The sequence below is a fragment of the Thermobia domestica genome, chromosome 18 (assembly GCF_964235325.1).
Source record: "Thermobia domestica chromosome 18, izTheDome1.hap1.1, whole genome shotgun sequence".
In the NCBI taxonomy this organism is placed as follows: Eukaryota; Metazoa; Arthropoda; class Insecta; order Zygentoma; family Lepismatidae; genus Thermobia; species Thermobia domestica.
Window position 1 is genome coordinate 16,226,287 of NC_137471.1, and position 20,517 is coordinate 16,246,803.

General features: G+C 35.7%; 1 protein-coding gene across 1 annotated transcript in view; it reads left to right on the plus strand.

The window, feature by feature from the left end:
• The window catches only part of LOC145676221 (uncharacterized), a 118,089-nt gene that overhangs the window by 51,986 nt on the left and 45,586 nt on the right, over positions 1-20,517 (plus strand). The window contains exon 2 of the mRNA XM_081747147.1: positions 10,144-10,332. Coding sequence (XP_081603273.1) covers positions 10,152-10,332 — 181 coding nt within the window. The 5' untranslated portion in view covers positions 10,144-10,151. The remainder of the gene's footprint in view (positions 1-10,143; positions 10,333-20,517) is intronic.

Sequence of the window (20,517 nt, forward strand, 5' to 3'; positions counted from 1 at the left end):
TCATCTGTCATTGTCTGTTTTACAAATATTCATCTGTCATTGTCTGTCTTACAAATATTCATCTGTCATTGTCTGTTTTACAAATATTCATCTGTCATTGTCTGTTTTACAAATATTCATCTGTCATTGTCTGTTTTACAAATATTCATCTGTCATTGTCTGTTTTACAAATATTCATCTGTCATTGTCTGTCTTACAAATATTCATCTGTCATTGTCTGTTTTACAAATATTCATCTGTCATTGTCTGTCTTACAAATATTCATCTGTCATTGTCTGTTTTACAAATATTCATCTGTCATTGTCTGTTTTACAAATATTCATCTGTCATTGTCTGTCTTAGAAATATTCATCTGTCATTGTCTGTTTTACAAATATTCATCTGTCATTGTCTGTCTTAGAAATATTCATCTGTCATTGTCTGTTTTACAAATATTCATCTGTCATTGTCTGTCTTAGAAATATTCATCTGTCATTGTCTGTCTTAGAAATATTCATCTGTCATTGTCTGTTTTACAAATATTCATCTGTCATTGTCTGTTTTACAAATATTCATCTGTCATTGTCTGTCTTAGAAATATTCATCTGTCATTGTCTGTTTTACAAATATTCATCTGTCATTGTCTGTCTTAGAAATATTCATCTGTCATTGTCTGTTTTACAAATATTCATCTGTCATTGTCTGTTTTACAAATATTCATCTGTCATTGTCTGTCTTAGAAATATTCATCTGTCATTGTCTGTTTTACAAATATTCATCTGTCATTGTCTGTCTTAGAAATATTCATCTGTCATTGTCTATTTTACAAATATTCATCTGTCATTGTCTGTCTTAGAAATATTCATCTGTCATTGTCTGTTTTACAAATATTCATCTGTCATTGTCTGTCTTAGAAATATTCATCTGTCATTGTCTGTCTTAGAAATATTCATCTGTCATTGTCTGTTTTACAAATATTCATCTGTCATTGTCTGTCTTAGAAATATTCATCTGTCATTGTCTATTTTACAAATATTCATCTGTCATTGTCTGTCTTAGAAATATTCATCTGTCATTGTCTATTTTACAAATATTCATCTGTCATTGTCTGTCTTAGAAATATTCATCTGTCATTGTCTGTTTTACAAATATTCATCTGTCATTGTCTGTCTTACAAATATTCATCTGTCATTGTCTGTTTTACAAATATTCATCTGTCATTGTCTGTCTTACAAATATTCATCTGTCATTGTCTGTTTTACAAATATTCATCTGTCATTGTCTGTTTTACAAATATTCATCTGTCATTGTCTGTTTTACAAATATTCATCTGTCATTGTCTGTTTTACAAATATTCATCTGTCATTGTCTGTCTTACAAATATTCATCTGTCATTGTCTGTTTTACAAATATTCATCTGTCATTGTCTGTCTTACAAATATTCATCTGTCATTGTCTGTTTTACAAATATTCATCTGTCATTGTCTGTTTTACAAATATTCATCTGTCATTGTCTGTCTTACAAATATTCAACTGTCATTGTCTGTTTTTACAAATATTCATCTGTCATTGTCTGTCTTCAAATATTCATCTGTCATTGTCTGTTTTACAAATATTAAACTGTCATGGACTGTCTTACAAATATTCATCTGTCATTTCTGTTTTACAAATATTCATCTGTCATTGTCTGTCTTACAAATATTCATCTGCCATTGTCTGTCTTACAAATATTCAACTGTCATTGTCTGTTTTTACAAATATTCATCTGTCATTGTCTGTCTTCAAATATTCATCTGTCATTGTCTGTTTTACAAATATTAAACTGTCATGGACTGTCTTACAAATATTCATCTGTCATTTCTGTTTTACAAATATTCATCTGTCATTGTCTGTCTTACAAATATTCATCTGTCATTGTCTGTCTTACAAATATTCATCTGTTATTGTCTGTCTTCAAATATTCATCTGTCATTGTCTGTTTTACAAATATTAAACTGTCATGGACTGTCTTACAAATATTCATCTGTCATTTCTGTTTTACAAATATTCATCTGTCATTGTCTGTCTTACAAATATTCAACTGTCATTGTCTGTCTTACAAATATTCATCTGTCATTGTCTGTCTTACAAATATTTTCTTTCATAAAACAACAAATGTCTTATAATTCTAGTTAAACAATCTTTATTTCTATTTCATGGTTATAGTGTAAGAAACCGAATCGTTTAACATATAACAAAGGAATACATTTTTCTTTAGAAGCACGTTTTAAATGTTTTCTTTAAGAACTGAGAGCAGAAAATAATATGATGGAATTAAATTCAAATCAGAAAAAAAACGATAAATATGTGTAAAATATTTTTTTATAACTCATAAATCCAAACATTGTATGTCCTGAACTCACGTCCGTTTGTAATATTCAGTTTACTAGACGGCTATAGTAATATGTTTATACGATGCGTGTGATCAGTAAATTTATAAGCATTGTGTTCTAAGTGTTTGAGATATTCTTACAAAAAAGCGTCAAAAATTTGTGAAAATAAGTTGCAGAATGTATTACTTCTTTCGTTGTTGCTAGCAACCATTCTTACAAGAATGAGGAAACCGATTGCGAAAATGTACAGGTAAAAAAAAAAAAAAAAGTTATTAATATTTATATAATGTAAGTACAGTCTTCAAGAAAAAGTAGTGGCATTCGTATGGGTACTGTGCGAGAGTAATAGCACTAAAGTGGTTAAGTGATACAACTCAAATTATTTATTCAGTACAAAAACAAATGTAGTGTTAACAGAATCAACTGCACTATGACACACAAAAAAGCTGAAGTGATTTTGCATGTCAGTGCGTTTCACACCATTGAGTTTTCCCTTCATGAGTTTTTTTTTTTTTTTTTTTTTTTTTTAATGAGAAACAATATTAACTGCCTTGATCGGTAATGAGAGCCAGCTAAAAACAAGAATCAACGATTCAATTGGCACCGTTACGCCAAATATACTGGATTGGGTCTGGAGTGTAATTGAAAAAAACCCTAGACACAGGAGTAAAAGTGGATCTGATAAGGTAGGGAGACTGTAGGTAGCGGCATGACGTCAGGCCGTTCCCTCTGCCTATCTTTGCACATTGTAATTTTTAGGAACTGGGAGGACACCGTATATATTTTTTCGAGGCCCCTGCCTAGACATGTGTCGTGCCGTGAATGGTTTATATACTGAAACATACTCACATACAAACATACGCTATCTTTAAATGTCGCATTACAATGGATTCTGGTAGCACTACTTTTTTTTTTTTTTTTTTTTTGCATTAAATGAACTGTTTTACTTGCCAAAGAAAATTGTATACGATTCAACAACCAATTGGAATTACTAGAGCGCTTATCTCCGGTGCGTGGGTTCCCTAATTCGATTCCCCGTCAACAGTGGCGGCGATTGGACGTTAAAAGTGGGGGGACACGACTTGACGGAAGGTTGTATAACTAATAGGATACTTTCTTTTTTTGTTAAAATACCGTATATCGTATTTCATATTTTATTAAGTAAATTGACAAGACCAACGCAAGTACGTACTAGCGCTTTGTATCCTTAAACAGATATTTGATTTCTTGCTTAAGAACATCTTAAAATTCAAAGCGGCTGATTAATATATTGAATCCTTGTAAGATGTGAATGTATGCTGGAATTGTTGTGTTCCAATAGGTTAATTTTTGGGTTGTTTTCCGTGACAATTAAAACGTAATTTCTGCAGCTTTCTTAACTCCGCGGGAGAATAACCATCATGTACTCACGCAACGGCACCATTTTTTCTATGAACCAGTAATGCATACAAAAACTTTACATTTCCAAATGAAACTATATACATAAAGGGGTACATAAAAAAGTGGGGGCAACTGCCCCCCTTTGCCCCCCCTAATCGCCGCCCATGCCCGTCAAGTAAGTTTGTGATGGACAACATCCTGTTCGTGGGTTTTCTCGAGGTACTCCCGTTTCCTCCCACATTCTCATTCCACCAAATTCTTCCATAATTATTCACTTGCCTTAATCATCGTCTTCCTTAGCCTAATGGACATAATTGTGGGACGTTAAACTGAAAGATTTAATTACATTTTAATTGCAATCACTCCTGCATGACAGCTCCACGAATCCGCACCATTATTTCTCAATGACCTCTTATTTAGAAAATTAAAAAAAAACAAAAACAAAACGGAAACTTAATTAGTTTTAAAACTAAAATTGAAACAATAAGAAGTATTATATTACACTTAAAAATTAAGGTTGGAAGTTTTTTTTTTTTAAATGGTAACATTGATATTGTTTATCTAATGAGTCCTTTCAATTTAATTTGTCTTTCAAAAAAAAAATACTACAAGGGATTAGAACCTGCGTTATATCACGAGAGGAGAACAACATAAAATGACGAAACGAAAAGAAGAGAAATTATTCATTGAACATTGCAGATGCCCCACTTCGAGACAGACACTCTCGTTCAATCCTTATGAAGTAACGGGTGTGAAAAAATATAGCTACTGAGTGCAGTCGAAAGGTCCAGAAGCCTGTGCTATGGGGTCTAATTCGATTTCTTCAGGCGCAATGAGATAATGCAGATGCATTTCAGAGACACTTGAGTAAAGTTAACACAGGAGTTCACGTGAAGGCTGTGTGGACGCGTCCTTCAGGGAGTTTGAAGAATGACTTGCCGACATACACGACCAGAGTATGAAAGGGTGGAAATCTACGAATATGTGAGTATAAAAGCTCTTGCGTAGCTCCCGAGAAATTCAGGAGAAAATGAATTTGTTTGTAAACCTAAAAAATGATGCTATACGAAGATTACGCTATCAACTAAGCTGAAACTGATATAAGAGTAAATCATTACCATCTGGCCTCATTCACAGTCTCAACTGAACGTAAGGAATGGTACATTTTCACTGCGAAGGGCTCAGTGATTAAGAATAAATAAATCTTCAGAGCCCAAAAATACATTGTCTATAGGGTAAGTTTGGGTGAATCCGGACAGTTCTGATGTTTCTTTCTTTTACTACTACCCTGCTAAACGAAAATATCCAATACTTTGTCATATTATTTAATGACATGTTGGTATGCATGTAAACTGAAATAGTTTTCCTGGAATGGCATGCTAAGAAATAAAAAAATAATTTTCTGAAAGTTGACAAAATCTTTGATTTCCAAATTTGGAAGGATGAATCCGGACAGTAGATTGGGTATTCCGGACACTGAACTTTGAAGGAAGATATATACATGATAGGTATATTTTAGCTTACTATCTTGCTACACTAAGATTCTAACATGATAAGTACAGAATATAAATACAAATACATGATTAATACATACAAATTACGAAAATAATAATTTCTATACTAATTTCCAGGAAATTGTTGAAATTGTAAGCTAAATGCACAGTAATGTAACTATGGCTTTAGTGTTTAATCATTAAACATAGTAATCACATTTGTTTTCATTAGAACTACATTGTACTACTATATTTTTGCAAGTAACAACTAGATTATTAGTAAAATGTATTATATGTGTGCACTGAGACTAAAAAATATTTATTTATTCATTTATTTTTGCATTAATGACGTCTGCCAGTTTCGTGAAGCACTAGTCATAATTCACACACATCGTCCACCAGATAAAATAGAGTTCCTCATCCCCTCCCACACATCTTTCATGAAACCAGGTCTAACACACAGTACAGGACAACCAAGGAACCGTATTTGCTTTTGATGATGGTGTATAATAATTCTTCCTACAAAATTCACAGTTGTTTTCATTCATACCTTCGATTGTGTTTGAGGGGACAGTTTGAAACAAACTGCAATTCGTGACACTTGATCTTTTAGCAACATCCCACGCCTTTGGAATGTGGGATTGGAAGAAACAACAGCAGGAAAAGATATGAACTGTTTAATTGAGGACTCTGAAGGCGATTGAGACGTGTTTGAGGATGAGTCTGACGAGACAGAAGAGGAATTGTTTCCAGCTTACTGGCGGATCATGTTTATTCGACAAAAGAAATTCTTGTTCCTGAACTTGTTGCAGATCAAATGGGAATATACCCGATGATGTAGCCATTCAGTAGTGTAGAATTTCTGAGCACCTTACAGGGCCGTAACTTGTGGGGGGCAGGATGGCAACTGCCCCCTTCAGAGAAGCTCCCTGCCGTCCGAGGGGGGTCATTTTAAAACAATATTTTCTTACTCCATATACGATACAAACACAAAATTATAGATGAAGCATCAAACAGGATCACTACATTACATAACAAAGGAGCAGACAAAAGGTCAATAAAACAAAATTGAGTCGTGGGCCCATTTCAATAAAAATGTCTACTATTAGGGGCCCTAGAAATACTATTTATTCGTATGACTTTGAAATTTGTCAATATTGTCCCTTTAATTAATTTTTCATGTGTGGAACGGGCCTAGGGGCGTAACTAACAGCCACGCAGACCTTGCCGTGCAGGAGGGCCCACAGGCTCCGGGGGCCCCATATAGATTAAGAGAAAGATAGAAAGAGGGGGCTCAAGAATTAGAATAACAACTTTTCTAGGGGGCCCAAATACGCGTATTAATGCTTGCCCCTCCACAAAAAGAAATCTAAGTTACGGGCTGGTACGTTCTGATTAGCATTTTGTAATTTAGTTGTGTTGGTAGATCCTAAGATAATTTTATAACTTTTTCTGGTAAGTCCTCGTAGTTCTTTTATGGCAAAAGTGAATAGACGATAGATATAAGGAATATACCTCACGTAGGGCCTCAGTAGACCTCTATTTCACACTCATAAAGGTGAAAAGCGAGGGAGGAGATAGTGTTCTAAATCCTCGTAGTTCATTAATGACATTGTCCGGATTCAGCTTAACGTAATAAACGTGTCCGAATTCACCCTTCCCTAAACGTGCGGATTCGCCCGTTTTGAGCACTGTACACTTGAGCACGCGTTGAGCAGTCACTCGCAAAATAATAGAATTCTTCCAATATGCAACGAGTAAAGTAGGGTCTTCGCTTCGATATATGTCTTACTTCACCATGTGCTGACAACCACTTCTGTGTAAAACCTTAACGTATTCCACTAAAAAGTTAAATCAGGTCAAAAAAACGTTCATGAACTTTCCTGTTTCTTCTTCTTTCCCCCACCGTTGAAACTACGTATAACACTCTTTGCACTTAATACTCAGCACTGAACTGTAGGAAGGTACGGTGCTTCAAATAGGCATCACAACAAGTCTCTACATTACACATGAGAAGAACAGTATTATCGTAAGCTTAGGATGTCCGGATTCAGCGACTCTATCCGCAATCACCCAAACTTGCTATACATCTCGAAATGTCATCCACGTTTTCCATGAAGCAGCTTTACCAACACTTGCGAAACTATAAAAACATGGAAGGAAGCTGGAAGATCTGAAACTTCTTCTAAAACTTTGTCCTGCAACAAGTGGATGGGAGTGTGTTGAACATTTTTGCAACGGATGGAAAGGAAAAAATGAAATGAAATCTTTCAGTTTTACGTCCCACGCTTATGCCGGTTAGGCTAAACGAGACGGGGGATGGAAAGGAATCGAAGAGAACTAAGGACAGACACTAAGACGTTCTTTGATCAGCTAATGCCAAGATTACTCTGGACAAGCTACAAGACCCCAACATCATGCAAATCAAAGAGAAGTGAAATCGTTGTAGACGCGTCAAATCTGACTTAAATTATATTTTGCTTACGAGCTTCTAGCGCGGAAGACCTGAGTTCGATTTTCGGAAGTAGCTCTTGGAGTTCGGATACCCTGTTAATCACTAGGTCTACACCGCATACACAGGGTGTTTTGAAACAACATCGACAACGTTTGGGAAGTGATTCCTGACACCAAGATAAGACAAAAAGTATAGGCAAACCTTGGTGCACAAATGCTTCCTTTCGGAGTTATAGGCTGCCGAAACATAAAAAAAAAAAAAAATGAACTTTAAAGGTCCAAAACTATGAGATCTACCGTAGTCGGTTGAAAACTTCACTTAGGAACCAATATGTGCACTATCCAAAGATATATGTTTCAGAATCCTAAGGTACTCATGCAACAATTTTTGTAGAGGGAGTTTGGCTATGGGCATACAATTTGAAGTACTCACCAACTACCTCTATAAAAATTGTTGCAGAAGTACCGCAGGACTCTGAAACTTGGATATTTGAATAGGGCCATACTAGTTCCTAAGTGAAGTCTTGACATGACTACGGTAGATCTCATAGTTTTGGAACTATGGACCTTTAAAGTTCATTTTTTCATGTTTTTGGCAGCATTTGTGCACCCAACTTGGTGTATACTTTTTGTCTTATCTTGGTGTCAAGAATCACCTCCCAAACGTTGTCGGTGTTGTTTTGAAACACCCTGTATATCGCTCTTCTTGCAGGTCTAGTGGTTATATCCATTTCCCTTTATAACGTTTTTCCATCTGCAAAGATTGCTCAGTAGAAACAGTATAAGTCAAAAACTCAGTTTTCAGGAGGCGACGTTTTATTTCACCAAACATAAGTATAAATCACCCCCCCCCCCCACACACACATATCGTCTCACTGCAGAAAGGGACGCTAAACTTCAATCCACCACCATTAATAATATCCGTCGTCTCTTGTATATTTTTCCGCTCCTTTAATGCATACATTACCTCCGAACACGACCCATCTTATTCCAGGAGAAAATCGAAAGAAAGGGTTTCGTAGGCGATTACATCTAGTGAAGAGCTGTCTGTGTCTCTGTTACTTTCTATGTGAAAAGCTAATGACAAACCGACACATACATTATCATTAATATCATTATTAAAGCTTAAAGAAGATGTAGTTACTGCGTAATACGAGGGTGTGATCGGAAAGTAAGGTTACAGAGCCTGCAGTGAAACGTGTATATACAACCGATACAGCCAACAGATAGTACATACATTAGGTTATTTTTCGGTGTAGTGTCCATGTCGGTTGAGGTATTTGTCGCGTTGTGGGATGAGTTTGAAAAGTCCCTCTTGGTAAAAATGCTGTCCATGCGTGTGCTGCCACGTTCTCACGAAGTGTTTCTACTTGTCTGAGTGAAGCGACATCCTCCTAGGTACTGCTTCGAGTGCGGAAACAGGTTGTCCCGTTATCCTGAACCAGCTCCTCTACGTGAGCTGTGTTCAAATCTGTTGATGCCGTGCTAGATCGTTTACTGCGCTCCTCGTCCGTGATGCTTTCTCTACAAATTTTCTACAAGATTCTGCGACATGCTAACGAGACACTTAAGTTACTCCGTAAACCTGTACCAGCTGCCTGTGAATTTCAGCCGCGGTTACATGTTTCACCGCACAGAAATCGAATAACTGAACCAAGGATGTTATAAAATAGAGGATCTGCCCTTACAACAAAATCTTGAAGCCATACGTCACAGTTTCGCCACCCCTACTCTGCCCACTCCGCCCAATAAGGTCGCAATGTTTTGAGCCAACAATCATGGCGGAAACGAAAGTAACCAATCAGTAGATGGCGGAAACGAGAGTAGCCAATCAGACGTGCCGATGTTCGGTTGTTTTTTGTCTTCGTTGATTTAATAGGATAAAGATACACATGGATAGATCCTCTATTTTATAACATCGTTGAACTGAACGGACCTCTTCGAGAGATCAGTTTTCCAAATTTATATCGCAATTTATATTTACCTACAACTAACTCCGTAGGTGGCGAGTGACTGAAACTCTGCACAGTTGCCAACTCCATGTATTAAAATTATCACACACTCTTCATTCCTCTATAACAGACGAAATTCCAGAAACATCAGCGTTGCAACGTTAGTTTGTGATCCTCCTTCGTTTATGCATTTAGGATATGAGCTGTGAGTAATCTAAATTTGTATAATCTCTCTGTAACGAACATCTGTCATTAACGGACACGTGATCATGTCCCAACGATGTCCGCTATTCAGAGGTTTCGCTGTGCTAATAATAAAACATATTTTCCCTTCAGTATTTTGAAAAGCATGAAACTACTTCTAAAACAATCTTAAACGAATCTTGCTTCTAACTTAATTGTAAAATCTGCCAAATTCATTATCATTCATTGCAAAAGTTATTATTTTAATGAATTGTAATTATGACGTAATTAACAGTGTTTCTTTCTTTGTCTATTTTTTTTTCTCTCTAGCTGGCTGAATGCCTAATGGAGGAATGAATTGCTTACAGAGCTGGCCTCGATTGCGGGTCGCTTTACTGGTAACGGGAGCTGTGGCATTAACCACTTTGTACCTCTATGGATCATTAAGCCTTGAATCTTTGCAGCAGCTTCATCGAGATTTTTTCTTCTCGGATTTCCGTAGCGGTTCACCAGAAATAGGTAAGGATTTAGTCACTTAAGATAGTGTATCATACCTGTAGGTAAGGATTCAGTCACTTAAGATAGTGTATCATAGCTGTTTGTGTGTTCTAACACGGATTGCTCATACATATAAGCAACAACTGTTTGAAGAATAGCAATTTAGAAGATATAACTTCTATTATTTGGAACAGGTTGTGTTCACTTTAGATCTCTGAGGTAGTAGAAAACTTCTATTTACATTTTTGTAGGTTTAAATAACAATAATAGATTTATTTTATTTTACAAATAGCTCTATTAGAAGTCTTCGGCTCGCTCAACAATGTAGATTAAAATTGAGCTTTGTCCTATTTTATTGAATTAAATTGAAACAATGCCATTCTTAAGTTACATTTCAATCCCCAAATTCCTTCTACGCTGCTCCCATCTATTGGTGAGTCAGGCAAGCCGCACAGATAGAGACATCTATTTAAGAATGAGCGTTACACACAAACTGATGCGGAGTTCTACAGTGGCCGTTACGGCGAGTGCCTCGTGTGTGGTGGTGCTCTGCGAGGAAGAGAGTTGAGTGGGATCTCCTATAAACCTACGCTACACCTACACTTTCTTTTACATTTACACGTACATACATCCCCTTCTTTTTTCTACTCTTTGTTCGTTTTTTCATTTTACACTTCCCACTTTCCTCTAACTTTTTGCCCTGTTCAACTTATCTTTCAGTCCTCTTTCAGTGTCTGAACTTCTTTCCCGATTTTGACCTTTTCCTGACTTTGACCTTTTTCCCGATTTTGTCCTTTCTTCCCAATTGTGTCCTGTATTTTATTCAATTATGTTTCTGAATCATAAATCCTCCGTGTGAGGTACACATTTGACAATTTTACATTCGTAGCACATATGACTAGCGAGCTGGTACACCTATCTATTTGACCGGTAATGGTGTACGACAAGACAAGACAAACTGATTCAATCTTGTATTACACGAGGGAAGTCCAGAAAGCAAACAACGATTACACATCGCGCGCGGCGCCGATCCTCCATCACTGCGATTGCGTGCACGGCAATTATCTCCTTCCTTCACTCCAGTGTGAATCAATGCTGTGCGGTCACGCTACTTGTTTTTGCGGAGATTCAAAGTGGTGGCGCCAATCGAAAATCCCGCCAAATGTGAAGTACGGAGTGTCATTCGTTTGCTGAACGCGCAAAAACTTAAGCCTATTGAAATTTATAGGCAAATAAAGAATGTTTATGGTGATAGTGCAATGAACGAGTCATCAATGAGGAAATGGTGCTTTATGTTTAATCAAGGAAAGATCAGCATGGATGATGAAGATCGGAATGGGAGACAAGCACTTGTTACGGAACAACTGAAGGAAAAAGGCGAACAAAAAATTCAAGAAAACCTACGTGGCACCAAGTGATTTTCAGGTATTCCCGAAACTTAAGGACTTTTTGGGTGGAAAACAGTTTGCAAATGATGAGGAACTCAAGAAAGCAGTGACAACCTGGCTCAAATCTTTGGCAGCAGATAAGTATAACATCATCATTGAAAAATTGGTCCCACGTTCTAACAAGTGTCTTGACAACTATGGCCATTACGTAGAAAAATAGAGTAAGGTGCTGTGGCTTTGTAAATAAAGTCTTTTGCTGATATCTTTTGTTTCTATTTAACCATGCTAAAACATTTCTTTACAAAGCTCTCTCATGGCTAAGCGGTTAGCGTACGCGTCTTTGGCGTGGGAGACCCGGGTTTGATTCCCGGCGGGAGCTCATGTGGTTTGGATTCCACGTTAATCAGTAGGTCCACGTCTCATATAGCCTCGCTGCTGAACGGGACGCTAAACTAAAATCAAATCAAAATCAAACATTTCTTTACTCACTGGACGACCCTCATATAAGGATATGTGTAATTTAAAAGTTACAAGGTATTTTAAGATAAAGGGTCCACCCTATATCCATATACAGGGTGATTATAAATAATTCATCGCGTTTAAAACGGCTACATTAAAGAAATGTATAACCCATACAATAAAGAACGTATATAGGAACTATCCAAGTTGCAGACATACTGTGACAAAATGTTCGATGTGACTTCCTTTGTCACAGACACGGAAATCTTTTTCACCCTAACTTGCTCCACTGTTTCATCAGGAACTTTCGGGCGTCCTGTGTTTTTACTTTTACACAGACAGCCAGTGTCTTTAAAATGTCGATACTATCTCAGAACCTCTGGCGGTGCAGTTGCAAACTGTCTACGGAATGCACGCTGTACGGTAACAAAGGAATACCAATGATTTCAGTTGCATAGACGCCATTTTAGAAACTAGGCTTGTGCTGCCATCTGTCACCACGAGCCAAGATTACAATACAAATATGAGAAATTAAACATCCATAAATATGTTTTGTCGTTTCATCATTAGCAGAAACGTATTGTATTTATAGTTTTCGACACATTTCACTTTTAAACCCGATGAATCATTTATAATCACCCTGTATATACAGGGTGCGACCATTTATCTTGATAGGATCTGATTACTTATATAAAGTAGGTCAGTCAGTGGATACATTTTGCTATATAGCCTATTGGCCCGAATATATACTTGTAAAGTATGAATCCAAATTTTGGAATGTTTTTTATAATAATAATAATAAAACAGCAGAAAATATAATACTTCGAAAATATTACATATGAGAATTTACTAGTTTTATACTTAATTTTAAGACTTAGATCCTTGTTCAAGTACGACTTTCGGATTGCACAGTTAAGAAAGTACGTTTACAACATCCAGTACTTGTGATTATGAGTTCTATATTCGGTCTGGGACTAACAGTCTTGATTGGTTTTCAAACTGGCATTGCAATTGTTACTACCTGTAAGTCAGGGATGCAAATAACCACTCGCCCGGGGCGAGTGGTTCATTGGTGCGGGAGAGTATTTAATATCATACCGAAGGTAAGTAAATGATTTCTATTGTGGGATGTGGCTAGTAGCTTTTTTCTTGGGCGAGTAAAATTTTGTTGCTTATTTGCATCCCTGCTGTAAGTGCAGGTTATGCAACCCACATATCCTAAATGCGACTTTGGTTGCCTAAACATTTTATCAAATACCTGAAAGTTATACATCTAGATGCATGTGTTTTACTGGTTGCATAAGTACCTGGACTCCTGACTGTTATAATTCCATTACTTGAGGTACAGGTCATTTGCAGTTGTGAGAACGCCTATACAGATGCATCCCAACTTACACGTAACTTTTCTCGGCACTGACAGCAGTTGGTAGTCCTAATCCAGGTGTTTATACAGGTAAAATTGTAAAGTAGGTGAGTAACGAAATAGTTCTCCATTCTAAGATGAATCTCTATGGTTCGGATCGTGTTTTCCAAAGAACACCATATATTAATCTCAATATTGTTGTGTATGTAATGTATTATATCTTTATATACTGTATGTTTAGAGTAATAAAATATTGACCACGCATAAATAAGGAAATGCTTAAAAGTAGCTGAAAATATCAAATTTAGAACAACTGCTGGAAATAAGTTTGTAAATGATTGCCTCCATTGAGAGACCTTCTCCAATTCCCCTCATTCCAACATCTTTTTCTTTCTGGAGGAGAGAAGATCTTGCTTGTAACACTAAGAATGTATTGAAATTGAAACATTTAAAAAAGTTTCAATCTGGCCGGGATTCGAACTCGGGACTGGCGAATAGAAGTTCAATACGCTAACCACTTACCTACCGCGTCACTTCACATTTTATCTAAACTATTAGCTAGTTAAAGTCGTTGCATGTAAGAATATACAAAATACTAATGCTCGTATAAAAAGACATTCCTTATGAGTGTCACAATGACTTACTCGAGATTTTCTTGTTTAACTCGAAAACAAGTTGTATAGACCTTCGTCAATAAGGAAAATATTACGAAACGTTCTTCAAGTTGAGGCTACCTCATCGTTTATAGCTGCTACCGATTTACATTACTACTATTCTTCCTCATCGTAACTTCTAATTTCCAAAGAAGAAAAGCCGGCAGCATTTACGCCGATCCCAAGAGTTTCAGTATTTGCGCGCTACCCTAGCCAGCTGTTTGAAGTTGGTCATGTAAAATGTACAGAAAAATTTGGGCAAAAGAACAAAACCTAACCAACCCCTGCGGGGCTTCTAACCCGTTCCTCTTCCTCCTCCTACTACTATTACAACTACTACTACTACTACTTTTACTATGGATCCGTATAGTAAAACTGCAAACTTATTTTAATGAGAAAGTGTTACGAAAACTTTTAAAAATAATCGGTAAATCACTTTTTTGAGTATTATTTTCAATCCTATTTTAATGAAAAAAAGTGTTATGAAAATTTAAAAAGTAAGATTAAGAATCCGCGAAAATGCAAACCGGCAGATATTATTTTTACATTCTTTGAATTGAATCAACACGTGTAGAAAAAGAAAGTTCTATTTTTATCTCCCGTAACTACTAGTTTATTGTTTTATCTTTGTATGAGGAATTTGTGGTAGATTGGCAAATTATGAAACTCGTATGGCAGAGACACGGGTTCGAATCCCGTCGTGGCAATATTTTTTTCTTAATTGGAAGGTATTGTTTACGTAATTGATTTTGTAATTCTGTTATTCCTTTATTATTATTATTATTATTATTATTATTATTATTATTATTATTATTATTATTATTATTATTATTATTATTATTGCAAAATCGAGACTTGGCTACATATATTGGATTTCAAGTCTTTTTGTTGAATAATCAACACACTTCGTTGTAGGGGGTTTGGAGGAGGGAAATATTATCCTATTGCTTTTTATTTGTTTAGTTGGACGCTACAGCAAGCCTGGATACTACATTTCACCTTTCTATATCTACGGGAAGTACCTTAAAGGTTGTGATGATCATAAGAGAGTAAGTGAAAAATTGATGAGATCAATGAATTTTGCGTATTAACAACATTTCCAGTATCAGGTTGTCGGAAAAGCCATGTAGCGTTTCGGTAAAATATGACAAATGATGATTTGTGTATATACTAGAGTTATTCGGATCATGCAATATTATCTCCTAAGTGGAAAAAGAAATTGAGGCATTTTTGGATATTGATATTTTTAATTGTAATAATAACAATAGGACTTATACTACTACTTGGCTTTCGAGACACACAGCCTGTAAGTTTTAGAGGAGCTAACTAGTGGAAAAAATATTTTTTTTTGAATCACTGTAATATTTAAATTATTATATAAAAATTGAATGTAACTATGTGTGCCTAATCATTACGGCCAAATTGCAGTCAAATGAAATGGCTTTTGGTATATAGTTAGGCCTTAATCCAAACTGTGATTCTACCATATTGCGTTCATTATAATAATATCCTAAGGAATAGTGGGAATCCGAATATTTGCGAAAAAATTGAGTATCTCACAAGCCGTTAAACTTACGGAGCTGAAATTCAGAAAGAGGAACATCGATAATCTGAAGGAACCTCATGGAAATGTATACTGTATTTCCATTGGATTCAGCGTCCTCAAATTGGTATAAAATATGGTATTCAAATTTTAGATAACTTTTCTAGGAACCTCATGGAAATGTATACTGTAGTTCCATTGTATTCAGCGTCCTCAAATTAGTATAAAATGTGGTATTCAAATTTTAGATAACTTTCCTAAGAACCTCATGGAAATGTATACTGTAGTTCCATTGTATTCAGCGTCCTCAAATTAGTATAAAATGTAGTATTCAAATTTTAGATAACTTTTCTAAGAACCTCATGGAAATGTATACTGTAGTTCCATTGTATTCAGCGTCCTCAAATTAGTATAAAATGTAGTATTCAAATTTTAGATAACTTTTCTAAGAACCTCATGGAAATGTATACTGTAGTTCCATTGGATTCAGCGTCCTCAAATTAGTATAAAATGTGGTATTCAAATTTTAGATAACTTTTCTAGGGACCTCATGGAAATGTATATTGTAGTTCCATTGGATTCAGCGTCCTCAAATTAGTATAAAATATCGTATTCAAATTTTAGATAACTTTTCTAAGAACCTCATGGAAATGTATACTGTAGTTTCATTGGATTCAGCGTCCTCAAATTAGTATAAAGTGTGGTATTATAATTTTAAATAACTTTTAGATAAAATTTAGATAACTTAGATGATTTTTTGTGTCAGATCATGTGATATCCAGACGGCGATCTTTTTTGTAGCCAGATTTCTCCAAATGGCTTAATACTGTTTGGTTATGGATGCTGAGGTCATTGGCGATGTCAGATTCTTTACATGCCGTTCTTGCTCGACTTTTGGCAGAATATCATCCACTTTTCTGTAGTTGGTCACCCACTGCGAGGAGAGTCTTAAAGATCTAAAGAACGAAAGCAACTGAACACTCTTTTAGTTGTTGCTTTTAATAGTATATCTCCGTCATAAACAGTATATTTTTTTCATAGGTCTACGCAGCATTTGCGTCCTTTACTGAAATAAACTTGTAAAATGCAGCGCACCACTCTATAAAGTTCCTCATCCTCACGGCACAATACCGTTACATCTGATTGTAAGAATTCCAGTACTTTTGCACATCCACTAACTTCAACTGTTAGCTGTGGGGAAAATGTTAGGTTTGACCCACTAAGAGTCATATATCCTGAGATTTTGGACATTCACGCCATCTCATGCGCAAAACACTCACCACTTTTTTAGATTACATGATATTTCTGAATATTTGGATAAGTTCATCATAACTTCAATAGGAATTAAGCTTTCAGTGCCATATGCTGTGAAAGAACCCCAAAACATGTCTGTGAGAATGTTTTACAGTTTATTGATCATGGTCAAGTCTTGTGGGTTAAGAGTCTTCATCCTGGCGAAATTAAAATACCACTAATTTTACAGTAATTATGTGATATCTTCAAATAGATAAAAGATAATTGAAATGTGGAACAAGAGCGCCCTAGACAATAGTATTTTGCGTGAGGTACCGTTATCACAAGTAATCTAGTGGCTTTCCGTTTTGAGCTGTTTAGAAACGCGAAAATAAATGCCGATTTTCAAAATGGCTCGAAATCGAAAGCAGATAAGTGAGTCGTGATAACGGTTTCTCATGTAAAATAATATTGTCTAGGGCGCTCTTGTTCCACATTTCGATTATCTTTTATCTATTTGAAGATATCACATAATTACTGTAAAATTAGCGGTATTTTAATTTCGCCGGGATGAAGACTCTTAACACTTGCTTCATCTAACGATGTTTGCTTCGTAATCCACAACAAATAAATCAGTTTCAGCATTGAAATATCAGCTCATCAGCAAAGCATGATTTATACTTTTGGCCCATACTGAAAGTTCCTTTCTTCATGACTGCAGTCAAATATTGCTTCTTTTTTTTTCGTTGGTCTTCTTGCATTTTGGCCAGCTCCCACAAGCCTATGGCGCACAATTAAATCCCTAACGCCATAACAAACTAGCCAATAAATCTCTTTGAAGTTCTTTGCTTGGTTTTGTTAGATTTTGTTTACTAGTTCTGATTAGAATTTTATCGGTTTCTTTCATATTTACTTCTCCTTTTTAGAGACGATGTTCCAGATGGTTTAAATGTCGTAAGAATTCTTGATTTTCCTACACCATCTGCATACGCATTGCAAGCTTCTTTGATAAAGTAATACCAATTTTACAGTAAAATAGAGGAAAGCAACACATATTTTATAGAAAGCAGAAAAGTCACACCCATCTTGAGACACAAAAGCTTACAACTAAAGCTGAAAAAGTTGTTTCCGGCTAAAACCAGTCAAACCACACTCAAATAACTGGAGAAAGACATTCTTATTGTCAAGGTCAACGTCAACTTAGATAAGCTGGATACAGACAACAACTGGTAATCACAAAAATAATCTGAGGAAAAATAGCTTGTCCCAATTAATTTGTATAATAAAGGATACACGTCTGATCTTAACGAATCGCTTAGCGGCACGGCACGATTGAGAAATGATGATACAGATATACACTCATGTCGAAAATGATTATCGCACATCTATAATTGTCTTCTTGTAAGAGTATAATTTGATATTGGTTTTGCAGGGTACTTTTAATATTGATAGTATGTGTATAATCGGGAAATGTATATCTGTGGTAAATTTCATAGGAAAAGAAGTATAAATACGAAAATTAGAATTAGTAAAACAAAATCTTGCTAAATGGAAAAAAAGTTTTATTTTCGTTTTATTGTTCTTATGAAATTTTCCACATACATGTTTTTGCCAATTATATACATACTATAGTAGTAGGGACCCCGTTATGGCTCGCCGAGTCAGCAAAAATTTTTGTGACGTCATAGGTCAAAGGTCAATGACCTTGGCCCGGGGTCAATGACCGAGGGGTACCTAGGACCACCCCCTCTAAATTTTGGCAGGGGTACCATGGCCCACCCCTTAAATTTTGGCAGGGGTACATAGGACCACCCCCCTTAAATTTTGGAAATTGCCAAATCTAAAAATTGGGTGTGGTAGCCTAGGACCAGGGTATGTACCTCTATTAGTATTGGGTGTCTATGTCGTTCCCTTTCATGGGTAAAAAATTACCAAAAATTGAAATTTCGGGGGTTTTTGACCTAATTTATCCCCTTTGATGAGGTCTTATTACCTTATATAGTTATATGGGCGTATACAGGGGTTCATTACCTTTCATAAGACATGGGTATATTAATGCACCCATTGAGAAATTTGGGAGGGGTACCTTGGCCCACCCCTTAAATTTTGGAAATTGCCCAATTTAAACATTTGGTATTATAGTACAGGACCCTAATATGTATTATGATAAATTTGGATGGTCCACCTCGTTTCCTTTTAGGGGTACCAAATTGCCAAAATATAAACGTAAGCAATACGTTATACCACGTGTTTGGTTTTTGGCTCAATTTATCCCCTTTGATGAGGTGTTATTACCTTATATGGTTATATGGTCATGTATAGGGGTCCATTACCTTTCATAAGACATGGGTATATTAATGCACCCCTTGAAAAATTTGGGAAGGGTACCATGGCCCACCCCTTAAATTTTGGAAATTGCCCAATTTCAACATTGGGTATTATAGTATTGGACCCTAACATGTATTATGATAAATTTGGGTGGTCCACCTCGTTCCCTTTTAGGGGTACAAAATTGCCAAATTTTAGTACAACCACATGTTTGGTTTTTTGGCTCATTTTATTCCCTTGGATGAGGTCCTATTACCTTATATGGTTATATGGTCATGTATAGGGGTCCATTATCTATTATAAGACATGGGTACATTGGTGCACCCCGGGAGGGGTACCTTGGCCCACCCCTTAAATTTTGGAAATTGCCCAATTTAAACATTTGGTATTATAGTACAGGACCTCAATATGTATCATGATAAATTTGGATGGTCCATATCGTTCCCTTTTAGGGGTACAAAATTGTCAAAATATAAACGTTGTACCACGTGTTTGGTTTTTGGTCCATTTTATCCCCTTAAATGAGATCCTATGATTACAGGGATCTATTTCCTATCATAAGATATGGGCACCCTTCTTAAATTTTGGCAATGGGGTACACTGAAATTGTCCAATTGAAGCATAGTACAGAACCTCAATATGTTTCGGTGGTCCTATTACCAAATTTTTTAGTACAACCACGTGTTCGGTTATTGACTCAATGTATCCTATTTGATAAGGTATTATACCCCTTTCAATTTGGTAGGACCCTTCGGGTGTAGTACGGTCACGTGATCGATGATTTGGTTTTGATGCGTGACGAGGTCCCTGGTCAATGTTCTCTAGGAATTAGGTGGAAACTTTGAACAAGATTCTTGGCATTTAAAACTTTTTTTTCAACTTTTCAAACTTAAAAAAAATCAAAACAAAAATTAAAACGAAAACTTTTAAACAAAAATCTTGAAACTAAAAAATTTTTCAAAACAAAAATTTGAAACGAAAAATTTTGAAACGAAAAAAGTTGAAACAAAAATTTTGAAACGAAAAATTTTCAACCAAAAAAAAATTGAAACGAAAAATTTTCAAACAAAAAATTTTGAAACAATAAATTTACAAACAAAAATTTCAAAACAAATTTTAAACAAAAAATATTTGGAAACGAAAAATTTCAAAACAAAAATTTCGAACAAAAAATTTGAAACAAAAAATTTTCAAATAGAATTTAAATCAAACAGTGATCAGGTTTCACGGTTAACCGTT